Source organism: Triticum dicoccoides, chromosome 5A (genome assembly GCF_002162155.2).
Source record: "Triticum dicoccoides isolate Atlit2015 ecotype Zavitan chromosome 5A, WEW_v2.0, whole genome shotgun sequence".
NCBI lineage: Eukaryota > Viridiplantae > Streptophyta > Magnoliopsida > Poales > Poaceae > Triticum > Triticum dicoccoides.
The window spans coordinates 691,721,173-691,735,149 of record NC_041388.1 but is presented as its reverse complement, the minus strand read 5'-3'; the positions used below and the strand labels follow the sequence as shown (position 1 = coordinate 691,735,149).

Here is a 13,977-nt window from a genome sequence, read left to right as displayed (position 1 = left end):
GGGAAGGCAGAGGATCAACTACACCGGGACCGTGCACATGAAGCCACCTCAAATTTGAATTGCGTTGCATGAGTGGCACAAGTGGAAGGTGAGTAAATTTCGGAAGATTTAATTGCGTGGCATGGGTGAGAGCAGTGGTACGTGAGCAAATTACGGAAGGCTTGTCTCGCAGCTCTGCATGCTGCATCAGATTGGGGAATGACAAATGTGGAGGTTGAATCGGATTGTCAAGTTCTGGTAAAGGCACTACGAGGTACTGAATCGGACCGTGCACATGAAGGTTTGCTATTTAAGGAGATTCGTCAGTTTGCCTATCTAAATTTTACTAGTATTTCTTTGTTTTTGCCCCACGGGCATGTAATAATCTTGCGCACGCTCTAGCGGCCTACGGTGCTAGTCATCAGCCTGTCTCGCATGTGTGGTCTGAGGACCTACCTGATGATGTAAATGTTCGACGGGCCAGCAGATTAGCTGAGTCAGTTTAAGTATGGAATCGATGTGTTCCATTTCAAAAAAAAATTACGGAAGAATTAACCGCGGGAATAATTAACAATGTTGCATGTGTGACAAAAGTGGAAGGTGAGTAAATAAATTATGGACGCATGGGAATCAGTTTGTGCTAATTAAACGGGGATTATGTTAATGAACAGAAAAGGTGTACCTTCGTTGACCTTGTTAACAATAATAGCAAAAAAATTAATAGCATGAGTGATGGCTTATATATGACCACAGCAATGTCATTAGAAAAAGTGCTACAGCCAGTTTGTAGAGAGCACCATGTTCACATACAAACAAACTTTGGATTGAGTAGTGTGTTATAATTACTGTAGCTTATTTAGGATCTCTTTTTGCCGCTTTGTCTCGTAATTTCTAGGCAAGAGGGTAGAAATGATCTCTCTCTATATCTCTTTGTATGCCAAGTGTTTGCTCTTATGTCTGAATGGTTTTTTTTTCAAGATGTCCTCTTCAAGTCATCACTACCACTGTCAGTGCAATCGTTGGTTGTGTCGACCAGCTGCTTGGCTCCACCAATTAGCAGCAAACATATTTTTTGCAAGAAAAATATGAATTTATGCCTCAATAACAGTATGCTAATACAAACTCAAATACACTGCTTGGAACCTGACTCAGCTAACAAGTGATGCTACCTCCAGAACAATCAATATTAGCTAGACTATGACCAACTCTGTTTTGATTACGATCAATTTTTCAATGGAACATACCCATGCAGATCGAGGAGCATTTTCGTCTCCACAGTAAGATGTCCATAACGGAACAAACATATGTTTCCTAACCCCGGTTGCTCTTTTGCTTGTGAGCTTTTGGAGGCCCCCTACGACATGGATGTAGGTGATCAAGCGGAGTTCAGGGAAGCCATCTCAGGTTCTTTCAGAAAATTAAATGTAATTTTGCCACCTGAAACTTGGTTAGGGAACATACAATGCGGGCACAAGGTATAAAATTCTGGCAATTGTCGCATCGTTTCTGCTATTTTCACGGCGTCTACAAATAACCTAGAGTCGGACACTATAAAATTCTGGCAATTGTCGCATCGTCTCTGCTATTTGCCTAGGATTCTATACACTCTTGCATTGGATCCCGTCTTAGAGTGACATTTTTAATCTTGTCATATGCTTGCAGGAAATAACCTAGGTCGTTAGCTATTAATTATATCCATGTGTGGTCACTAATTCCACATGAGCTTGCTAGGCAATGCTAGCTTACATTAATAGTGTGTTATGTGCTAGATCAACTCATCATTTTGGGATTGATCACATTTTTGTGCATTGCGATCACCCAGACATCACAACTATCGTGGGCAAGTGTGGGGAACACAATAAACAACAAATTGGCTGGGCGTGTGATATTGATTTTAACCCATTGTAACGCATTATTCTGTTTCGTGTAACAGAATATTATTCTGTTACCCTACTTGAACTGATGGTTTCAGGCAGTTGTACTGATGATTTTTATCTTGTTGAACTGATCGTCTTTTCATCGGAATGGAGCGTGTAATATATCGTTGGAAAGCTCTTGACAACTACATTACAAATGTATAAGATTTTTTTACAAAACTATCACGGTTTAAGAGCAGTTTTGAGAAAAACGTTTTTTTCAAAACCGAAAACGCGAATCGTATTCCGGACTCAATTTTCAAACGGTTTCTCGGAATTGAGCAAATAAGATGGCATTGGAAAGCTGGTCAAAATCCTCTTCTTTCATATATATATTCTTTTTTCAAATTCTATACAATTTAAAAGTAATTTGAAAACGGTAAAATTCTGGGCGAAATGTATTTTTGCGCTTTTTTGCAAACGGTTTGTCGGATTGACGCAAATGATACGGCGTTGGAAATCTATGGAAAATGCGCAACTTTTTCATATAAAAATGTTTTACTAATTCCTTACGGTTTAAACTCAAATTCGAATACGGTCAAATTTGATTTGGAACGCGATTTTTCTAAAAAAATTGTCGAAATGGGGCAAATAATATACCGTTGGATAGCTATCGAAAATGCGAAACTTAGTCATGTTGAACGTTTTTTCTACTTCACAACCGTTTAAGAGTAATTTTGAATAAGGTGAAACCCATCGTGTTGTTTTTACCTGTCTAAAAAACAGAGTACTCGTTGTTTTTACTTGTCTAAAAAACAGAGTACTCGTACTGATGTATGACTATGTTTGTACTGAGGTATTTTTCACAGAGTAGTTTTGAATACGGTGATGCCGGTTGTGCTTTTTTCTGTTTCGGAAACATAGTACTCGAACTGATCTCCGTATGAGTTTGTAGTTTGTGTTGAACATGTGCTTTCACAGACTCGACTTTACTATGTTTTTTGTTAGAGTTTTGCTCGTAACTTTTCAACGGTTACTATATAATCGTCTCCGAACTTGCATGGTTTATAATGTTGAACTGAATGATATTTTTAGTCATCAGTTTACTTCCCAATTTTTCATCACTGCCCATTTTTTTCATCACTTGAGAGTCATTAATAGTTTACTTACTGGGCAATAACACATGAACTCCTCACGCAGTAATACATGTACTACTAGGAACATAAATTTTCAACAAGCACTTAAAAACATAAAACATTACACAAAGAGAAGCACTGAACAGTGAATGTAAAAATAACTCCCACATCCATCATATACTAGGAGCTTCCACTTGAATAGGAAATTTGTTTAGCTCTCACAAATCAATAACACTTGGCCACCAAAAACGCTTGCTTTAAAAAGTACTAAAAATGCTTGCTTTTACAAATGGACCATACTTGCTTTAAAAAGTACTAAAAAGATTCATTTAGAAACAATACTACAAGATTTGTGAACAAAAGGTCGTACGGAAGTTGTATTGATCCACGGAAATATTTGCTACTTGGAAGAAAATAAATATGAACTCTATCTTGGAGATTTGACATATGTTCCATGTATTACATTCAACTCATGTATGTACTGAAGAAACAAAATGCAAGTCCACCATTTAGTAGTTCATGGCTGAGTAGCTAAACTTCACAAAATGGCATATTTCAAACTTAGCCGAGTAATAACTTTTCTCAAATTAATGTTTGAAATTGTAGAAGCAACAACACACTTTGCCTGCCCCGTAGACTCCCATCCCAATCTTCTCAGAAGAAGGATGAGAGAAATTATTCTCTTTTTTCAGCTGAAAAATTAAACACAACAAAAAATCAGTTATTTGGGCTCACAACCTCCTTTATATATTTTTCGAGCCGATGTTCTTTTCTCACTAAACTGATGTATCTTTTGTAGCTGAAACGTTGTCATATACGTAGTTGCACTTTTCTCTGTAATTGAAGGGGAAAACCACATAAGCAAACACAACCATGTTTTTTTAACCTCTTTTAGTGCTTTTTTTTGGGAGGAACTCGATTCAACAAAACATATGCAAACATTTTGGCTTCAAACATCTCTATTTTGCTTTGAGCTTACCTCTCTCAAGATTTATAATGATTTGTGTTAGAAGTACACGAACAACTCCCGAATGAGCTGATGTTAGTACATGTGAAAAAGATGACCAAGTTCATGTATATTAACCGGAGAAGTTCAAAAAGGAACTTCATCTTCACCATACTGCCTAGTCCAATACTGAAAAACTGAAGTACGAGAGGGAGACCAGCCTAAGTTCAAACTACACAAACATATAAGCTGCAAGGAGTGAAAGAACCTAGGTGGAAGGAAGTTGAAGCTTACAACCATGTACTGCTGCTCGCGACGAACTCGACCTCCCTAATGCCATGGGGTTGGACTGAACAAATCTCGACTGTGCATGCAGAGACTACAATATACATACCCATTCCTCGGATTGCAATAAATAGTTCCATATTACATCTAGGTGATATCTCTGTACTTACAAAGTTATTGAAGGTGAACTATAGCAAATTTTTATAGTGCACATGTCTATATAGATATTATCTCTGTACTTACAAAGTTATTGCAGGTGAGTTATAGCAAATGTTTACATCTAGGTGATATCTCTGTACTTACAAAGTTTTTGAAGGTGAACTATAGCAAATGTTTATAGTCCACATAAAAGTTTAAATAATGTACTGCTCCACAACAAATGTTTATAGTCCACATGTCCATAAAAATTAGCTTTTACTTAACAACAAAGAAACATCACAAAAGATTATTTCAGTTCTTCTAGGCATATCAACAAACATCTTGCGAGCAACAGGAATAGAATAAGTTCTCCCGTGCAAACTGAACAAGTTCCCCAAGCATAAGAATAAACAACTAAACTCCCGTCGCGGACCCTTAAAGATGAAATACACAGATGCATGCTTTTACTGGAATGATATGTTACCGTAGGTCCCCATTTACTGGAATCAAGCTATAAAAAACATTATGCTTTTACTGGAATGAAGTGATCCACAATTTTGCATACTGACACCTCACTTCTATGTTTTTGCACAAATTTTGTGTAATATAAAAATATGAATGAAAATTACTGGAATAATTGTTATGCTACCTTAGTTCCTCTTCAGACTTGTCCTCGTAGCCACAACCTATAACATGGAGAGCTTTTTTCAAAAGAGATGCTAGAGTGGAGTACCAAGGAACACCACCATATTCCATCAGAGCGAAGGCAACAAATGTTGCTGACTGGCTAAATCTCTTCTCTAAAATTATTTGGGTCTATTCTAATAACACTCTTTTAAGACCTTATTCTAATAACACTATTGCCTTACTTTGATAACACCTCTCCAACAAAACGAACTGAGCGCAGACCCACCGCCCCTCTTGCCCACCTTCTTCCCCACCAGGCCACCACCACCACCCGGCGCCCCACCAACCATCCCTCCAGCGCCGCACTGCCCCCAATTCCCGCGGCCCCCACCATCCCCACCATCCCGGCGCACCACCATCCCCCAATCCCTCCGGCGCGCCACCACCTCCCACCCTCGCGTCGCCCAACCAACCCACCCCTCCGACGCGTCGCCGGCGTCGGATCCGCGCGTCGCCGTTCCTGCCAACCACCGGGTCGAGGGGTGCTGGATCTGCCCCATCGCCGTCCTCCCGCGTCTTCCCGACGACGGATGCGCCTAGCGGGGCCGGTGAGCTCGGGGGTCGCCGGTGGCTCTCTCCTCCTCGTTCCTCTACCTCCTCCCTCCCATCCCGCTGCATCCAGCCCGGGCTTCTTCCTCTCCGACCACGGCCCAAAGTCCCTGATCCCGCCTCTGCTCCTCTCCCCCGCTCAGCCACAGCCCCCCCCCTCGTCTTCTCCGGTTGCCGTGGAAGACGAGCTGACAGTCGGGGCCTAGCACGCGACCACGATGTGCCGGAGCTCACCCCCGTGAACAGGCCCCAAAGAGGTAGGGAGAAGAGCTTCGACGCGTGAGGTCGCTGGCGCCCCCTTCTCAAAGTGCAGTATGTCATGGTCGCGCGTGCAGTTCGCCTCTGCACTGATGCACTTGCTCCCCGACGCAGGTCGTCTCGTTCATCTATGCAGTCCGCCGACACACAATTTTGTTTGTGCGGCCAAGAGGTCCTGGGAGGGCCGCCCCCAGCACAAGCAACCAAAAATATGGGGAGAGGGAGGCGCTTCCGCTTGGACGTTGGCGACCTCCAGCTTGCGGGGAAGCTCCGGCTAGCGCGGCCAACATGGCTCCAATGGAGATGCCGACTGCCATGGCTCCACTCGGCCGGAGTTTGCTGCAGCCCACATCTTCAACGGGGGCAGCTCACGGCCCACCGGCGTGCAGTTTCGACAGCGGTTGTTTGCATATTGTTTCTGCTATTTTATTTTCCAGAGATCCCATTTGTTGTCTGGACCCCTTTTCATCTTGCAGTTAGCTTCGTCGGTGGCATGCAGTGTCGACCCACAGCTCCCTCACCTCCCCACTCGTCCTCTTCTGCATGGATCCAGTGGTTGCGCACCTCCCCAGCGAGCCCTGCTTCCTCGCGACAAGCTCCGGTGTCATCCCGTCCGTGCTCCTGCCCCCCTCCCCCTCCCATTCCATCGAGCTGGGCAGCGCTTTCCGCGTTCATGTGGGATCCGGCGAGTTCCGTATCACTTGCAGCTCTCTTCGCCAATCCGTGCAGTTGGCATGTTTCGCCTGATGGAGTCCCCGCCGCCGAGTCAGCCAAGGCGACCGTCCCTGCAGCCTGCAGGTGCCTCTACCTCGCACCGTCGCGGCCGTCCCCCGCCTTTCACTACTTCGGCGATGACGCGGACCTGTTGGTCACGCTGCGGTTCACTCATGGTCAGTTAGAGGTCCACTTGCCGCCCCTGCTCGCATTTCACTTCCTTGCTTAAAAGAGCCAACATCGATCTCCCACGTTTGCTCATGTTTTCTAGACGAGAGGACAACAACGCCAGCATGGGGTCTGCACTGCATGGGTGTGGCCGGAGGGGTGAACCGATGACCCTCGCATTACAAATGCGATGCTCTAACCTCTGAGCTAAGTGGGCTTACATAACGGATCATGGGGTGTGTGGGCGTCGTGGGAGGCGGATGAGGTAGCCAACTTCCGTTGGGGAGAAGTTACAATATTTACCATGGAAACATTATGATACCAAAAATTATGAAATATTGATAAGAAAAAAAGTAGAACATATGGTTTCGTGAGAGGTTATATTTTTTCTTATCTCACAATTTTTGGGAACAAGTAAAAATAGGGGTGATATGGCACAAACGTAGCTGCCACGTCACATGACATGGCGTACACGTAGGTGCCACATAATCATATTCCCGTTTTGACGTCCATCGTTGGCTCCGTGGCCGGCCAGCGTGGGACACCGACCGGTTCAATCAGCTGCAGGTAGCAAACAAAATGCTCCCCGTCAGTCGGCCGGCCGCGCCGGAATTTGCCGTTCCGTTCTCGCTCGCTCGCCGCCGCAGCCGCCGACCCCGTCAGGTCCAGCGGGCCTTGTCCTCTCCACCAACCATGGGGATCCGCTCCAAGCCATCCCGACGTGGCGCTCGCCCGTACGGCTGCCTGCCAGCCGCGTCCACATCCACACCGCGGCGCGCGGCAGCTGTTCGACGGAATGCCAGCCGCGCCGTTAGACGCCATCTCTTCTCCTGGACCACGCGCGCGCGCACGCTGCTAACCACGACTATGCCGCGTGGGCCTCTTCTTCCACGGCATTACCCCGGCCGCCGCGACGCAATGGCGTTCCCAAGGTGCGCGAATGTCCTCCTTCTCCTTTCTGCTCTGCCTCGTCGCTGCGATTGGCATACAACTCTCCTGATCGGTCCTGAAAAGACTTGATTGTTTTAATGAAATATGCCAATGCAAGTGCGACGATGCTGATCGACCTTTTCTCATGTCTTCGTCGGCAAAAATAACTTTTCTTGTCTGGAAAAAGATGCTGAGCGAACAAGGTGGGCCTTACTCTAGCTCGGGTCACGATCCTCCTTCCTGATGAGCGTATTTGTTTGAGTGGAGGTGAGCTCCCAGGGACTTGTTGATGTTTGTGGATCGTGTATAGGTGTTCACAAGCTAAGCTTTTGCTGCATGATAGGGTAGAGCCAGAACGCAGCTTCCTGCTTCATCGTTGTCATCGTGTCATTTGTGTGTCATTACATTATATATATCAAAATTTTGAATGTTGTGAAGATATATAATGGAACAGTTAGACCCTGGATAAGTTAATCAAGTTGCTCGTTAGTTTAGAGCCATATTTTTATCTGTGCTAGTACAGTGGATAGGACATAGATGCTTGCAGCTGGCATTTGTTTTAGGCATCCTAAACAAGTTGCTTTTGTTTTGTATGTACAGTCATAGTGGAGTAATGGTAGAGTTGGCTGGATATGACAGGAGGACCTGGCATAGGATAGCAAGTCTTGGTATCTGATACCTTGTTTAATTTGTGTTTTGAGACGTACGAATGCCCTGATGTCATGTGTTAGAGTTGACCTGTATGTTAAGAAAGATTGCCGTTAGGTGAAGGAGCTTATACACTAGCAGAATCCTTATTTCTTTCATGATGGTGTAAAGCTGCGACGGATTAAGGTACTGAAAACCGCCATAAAACTTTTCTTGTGAGGTTTCCTGACGCATTACTTGACACAGATCCTTATCCAGGGAGAGCTATTATTCCTGGAAGGACTGGCATGGAAAGCTTCCCTGACGGTTACCGGTGATGGTTAGCCTGCCAGTATTGTACAGTTCCTGGGAGATACATGCCCTGTCAGTATGACACATGGATCAGCAATTTGAGCTATACCAAACAATATGTCCTTCACTAATTTTATGTCTCATGTGTGCAAGTCCGCACCTAGACCCAAAGTGGTCGGACCCTTCCCCAGACCCTGCGCAAGCGGGAGCTACATGCACTGGGGCTGCCCTTTTTGTGCAAGTCCGCACCTTGATCTCAGGGATAATCAGCATTCTGGTATTGATACGCCATCTTGGTCAACTCATCATATTAGTATTACGGAGTAGCTGATGAGATCTTTTCTACAAAGCGCTGCAGGACTTGCAAGTATTATATTGATATAGTAGTGTGTGTATACTTACACAGGGAGGTGCATGTACAAATGGAAGGAAGAAAGCCCACCAAGTTTCAGAGCTAGCTGCAGCGCATGCCCAGCCTCATCAGTTTCTTGCTACCAATCCTAACAAAACCAAGAATTTTTCGGTAGAAACTAGTGAGGAGCAGCAAGGGTGTCATTTCATGAGTGAAAAGAAAACCTGGCCGCCAATCTACATATGCATTCTCTCTGATGAGATTTGTAAGCTCTTTCGGAAATATTGAAACAATGCAGAGCGAAAGCTCTGATTAATCTATGATCTGTAGAAATGTGCATGGTCAAGTCTTCACTGGCTTGCACATGGAAATGAGCATGGCTATTTTCTGCGGTGGGTTTGGCGTGGATCTAGATGATTAATCTAAGTTAATTAACTATGAACCGCATGCATGCAGCCTCGTTAACATTAGGCAGCGTGAATCTAGAGTATAACTATAGTTAATAATATCCTGCCAATTGTTGGCCCTAGCGTGAACGTAGAGGTGATCCAGTCTCTATTAGTAGCTCGCAAGGAAAAAAGAAAGTATAAAATGGAAAGCAACTGGGAGCTAACTCTGTAGGGTAAGTTCAGTGCAGGCCCATCCTGTGAGAGAGACCTGTTGGAATGCGTGTCTCGTGTTGGGTTAAGTATTGCACATGCTTAATTTTTTAGACTCCATTATTGCAGAGGGCCGGTACCTTGTTAAGTTATTCACTTCTTTCTTTCGTCTACCTCACTTGCAGCTGCAATTCAATGCCATCTTCTCCATAACCAGTAGGTGCGAACTATTCCATTTTTCTCACAGACCAGATCTTGATAGACTGTTGAACCAGCCGGCATTCGGTGCTGCTCGCTTTGGCCATGGAATAGTCCAAGCACACGCTGCAAATTTCAGGTAACTAAATCTCTCCAAACTCAAGCTCATTTGCTGTGAAATTGCTTTCAAATCATCAAACTGTATTGCTTTCTATTGGATTGGTTGGTATCGTCATTCCCTCTGGTTATCATGCTCTGGAGTCCCAATGAGGGTCATCTAGGAAGAAAACTATTCTGAAGTTCTGACCCATGCAATTCCCATTCTGCAGGAGTATAGTTAACCTGGGGCCAAGATAAGCTGTTCATCAAGAGATGGCTGGAATAATGGTGAGTGCTTCTACTGGTGTGATGAACTCTTTGTTGGGTAAGCTGACAACCCTCATGGGAAAGGAGTTTACGAGGCTGAAGAACCTGCGAAAAGAAGTGAGGTTCATTAATAATGAGCTTATCAGCATGAAGTATGCTCTTGATGGGCTTTCAGATCTAGATGAGCTAGATCCACAAACCAAGAGGTGGAGAGACATGGTGAGGGAGATGTCTTATGAGATTGAGGACATCATCGATGACTTCATGCAAAGCATTGGTGAAAATGATAGAACTACTGGGCTTGTTAGCAATACTGTTCGACGCCTCAAAACTTTGAGGGATCGTCATCGGATTGCTGGACAAATCGAAGAGGTGAAACAACTTGTGCTAGAGACAAGTGAACGTCAAAGAAGGTATGAGCTTCGTATACCCCCATCAAGTAATGTTGACATTGACCCACGAGTCACTGCACTCTACACAGAAGTGGCTGACCTTGTCGGTATAGAAGGACCAGCGAATGAGCTTGTCAGTTGGTTAATGGATGAGGAGAAGAAGTTGAAGGCCGTATCAATTGTGGGATTTGGAGGTCTGGGAAAAACAACACTTGCCAATGAGGTATACCGTAGGGTCAAGGGAGAATTTGACACTCATGCTCTCGTGACGGTGTCTCAAAAGCCTAACATTCAAAAAATTCTCCACACTTTACTATCCAAACTTGGCACAGAGACATCTATTCACACTTGCGAGTCACGTCTTATCGAAATGCTCAGAGAACATCTCCAAACTAAGAGGTACAAGTTCTTGCTTCATGTATTGAGATTTGTTATTGTGTCCAATAATAGGATTTCTCAAAGATACATTTATAGTGTATATGCATAATTTAGTCTAAAAATTTAAAACATGGGAGGAAATCATTAGATGACCTAAGAAACACAAAGAAGAAATATTGTTTAAAATGCATTAGTTTAGTTGCATTTAATAAACTTGTACCAGATTATCAACTTAGTTTTATACTTCTAATTGGTTGCTACTCCCTCCGTCCGGGTTTATTAGGCCTCTCAGCATCACAAGCATGTCCCCTTTTATAAGGCCCCGCATTGGAAAGGTGCATGCATGCAACCATTTCATTGGTTGTATTGAAAGCTATTGTTGTTGGTGCCATGGCTGAAAAGTTAATACACTTCATGTGTGCTTTTTCATTGGCTGCATGCATGTGAGAGAGTGCATTGGGAGTGGAATGGAATAATTAATGTGAGCAAATTACTATGTGTCTTGGTCTAAGAGAAGTTGTCTTTAGGCCTAATAAACCCGGATGGAGGGAGTACATTTCTTATGGGTGAAGAACATTTCTTAAACAAAACGTTGTTTAATAGTTTTCACTTCTAGATATTATGATGCTTCCATAAATTTACTTTACCAAGAACCATGATCTAAGTAAAGATCTATTTTGTTATTCAATCACAACTAATATTTGAATGAACAAAGTTAAGTTTTTCTAGTTCGACCTTTATACATTATTTGATAAATTTCTGCTACTTGACCTAACATTATGTTGAATGTTTGGCAGATATTTGATCATAATTGATGATATATGGGATATATCAGCATGGAATATTATTAAATGTGTTTTTAGTAAAAATGATCTTGCTAGCAGAGTAGTAGTAACTACAAGAAAGCAAGATGTGGCTATGACATGTTGCTCCCGTGATTGCATTTTACAAATGAAGCCCCTCACCAACGAAGACTCAACAAGGCTGTTTTTTGGTAGGGTATTTGGCTCGAAAGAAGCTTGCCCTCCCCAGCTTAGAGATATTTCGGTTGAAATTCTCAAAAAATGTGGTGGTTTACCTCTTGCAGTTATTAGTATATCTAGTATGCTAGCAAATAAAAATTGCAACCAAAAGGAAAGGTGGGAATATGTACAAGATTCTATGGGCTCGGAAAGCAATCACATGCTTGACGGGATGAGGCAAATCTTAAACCTCAGCTACAAAGATCTTCCTCCTTATCTGAAGACATGCTTGTTGTATCTTGGTATGTATCCAGAGGACTACCAAATAGAGAGGTCTAATCTGGAACGCCAGTGGATGGCTGAAGGTTTCATCAGTATAGAAAATGGACAAGATGTGGAGAAGGTTGCAAGAAATTATTTCAATGAGCTTGTGAATAGAAGCCTTATTCAACCTGTAGAATTCGATAAGAGAGGGTCGGTGACAAAATGCAAGGTTCATGATATGTTGCTTAATCTTATCTTGATTAAGTCAGCACAGGAGAATTTTCTCACTATAGTGGATGACCCACATGCCTTTACAAGACTGCAATGCAAGGTCCGTCGGCTGTCTATCCGCTTGGATGGTGCAAGTAATGGCCGAGAAATAGTATCGACAAATAATAGTATGTCGCAGGTTCGGTCGGTTATGTTCTTTGGGAGCTCTCAGATTACACCTCCTTTGTCAGAGTTCAAGTTCCTCCGAGTTGTTCATATTGACCTTGATGATGCTGAAGTTGACCTCACTGGATTGTGTAAACTTTATCAGCTGAGGTATTTATGCATTAGTGATGGTTGTTCATACCAGCTACCAACACAGATTAGAGTGCTTCAACACTTGGAGACACTTGAGCTGTTTAGTTGTGACAGGGTTCCGTCAGATATAATTCATCTACCCCGTTTGATGTTTCTGAAAGCTTGGACGAGGCTCCCTGATGGGATTGGCAATATGAAATCCCTGCGTCATCTATTTGGATTTGATTTTACGTTGTACAAGCTAGATAATATCAGGGGCCTTGGAGAGCTTACCAATCTGAAATTTCTATATCTCACGTGCGGCATTCGTAAGGATGACTGGGAGAGACGCATGGATGCTCTATGCTCTTCTCTAGGAAACCTATGTCACCTAGAGAACCTGTTTGTCGATCTCATCGGCTGCATAGATGGCTTCATGCCATTGTTTCCTCCGCCAACTCATTACCGCCTTGAGAGACTTATCATGCAATGGAGGTGCTGGTTTTCCAGGGTCCCTAGCTGGATGGGGGAACTCCATAACCTCTACCAGTTAAAATTCAAAGTTGGTCAGCTGCTAACTGATGGTGTTGGTATCCTTGCTGAGCTGCCCGCCCTCACTCACCTCGATGTAGAGACCGGAAAAACCACAAACAAAGTGATTTCCATCGAGAGAGGAGCATTCCCTGCTCTAAAGAGTTTTAAGCTTCTATTAAGTAGTGCTTCGCACTTGACCTTCCAGGCCGGAGCAATGCCCAGGCTCCAAAGGCTGAAGCTAAAATTCAATGCACATGGATCGGAGCAGATTGGGGCTGCACCTGCCGGCCTCGAGCAATTGTTAGCACTTGAAGAGCTGACTGCAAAAATCTGCTGCCACCGTGCTTCAGAGTCCGACAGGAGAAGTGCGGACTCTGACTTGAGGAGTGCCATCGACATGTTTCCAAGCCATCTTCTAGTCAAAGTCAGCTATGAAGAGGTTTGGAATTTTGGTTTTTCTGATGACTAGTATGGTGGCTACGACTCGGCGGCAAGCAAGCTGGTATGTATGTGCAAATTTACGCTTCCAATTTCTGATGGGATTTAAAGTTTGTTTTTCATTTGCGTTCCTTAGCCAAAAGACAAGTATGATGCTGCGTTGTGATACTCTCAGGCCGTTCCAAATTTAACTTTGCTACTATGACACGTTGTTTCACTCATTCTTTGGACATTTTTGTACAGTTTAGCTAGATTTCAGTCAGCTGACTTTTCGAGTTCGGGTCAGTCGATTTTTGAATCATGGAAGGAGAAGGAAGAAGGAAGGGCCTTGCCAGAGAGAAGGAATGGGCTCGCCGCCATCATCCCATTATCTATCTTAGGGTTCAGGGTGGGGGCGGTGGC

General features: G+C 43.8%; 1 protein-coding gene across 3 annotated transcripts in view; it reads left to right on the top strand.

The window, feature by feature from the left end:
- The first annotated feature begins 5,311 nt into the window (after positions 1 to 5,311).
- The window catches only part of LOC119304208 (disease resistance protein RGA5-like), a 10,835-nt gene continuing 2,169 nt past the window's right edge, over positions 5,312 to 13,977 (top strand). The window contains exons 1-4 of one of the 3 annotated variants that reach the window (XM_037581382.1): positions 5,312 to 5,833; positions 5,949 to 9,873; positions 10,064 to 10,891; positions 11,668 to 13,639. In XM_037581382.1, coding sequence (XP_037437279.1) covers positions 10,107 to 10,891; positions 11,668 to 13,606 — 2,724 coding nt within the window. In that variant the 5' untranslated portion in view covers positions 5,312 to 5,833; positions 5,949 to 9,873; positions 10,064 to 10,106 and the 3' untranslated portion in view covers positions 13,607 to 13,639. Of the gene's footprint in view, positions 9,874 to 10,063; positions 10,892 to 11,667; positions 13,640 to 13,977 lie in introns of all 3 variants that reach the window. The other 2 variants (XM_037581380.1, XM_037581381.1) reach the window with 2 other exon arrangements.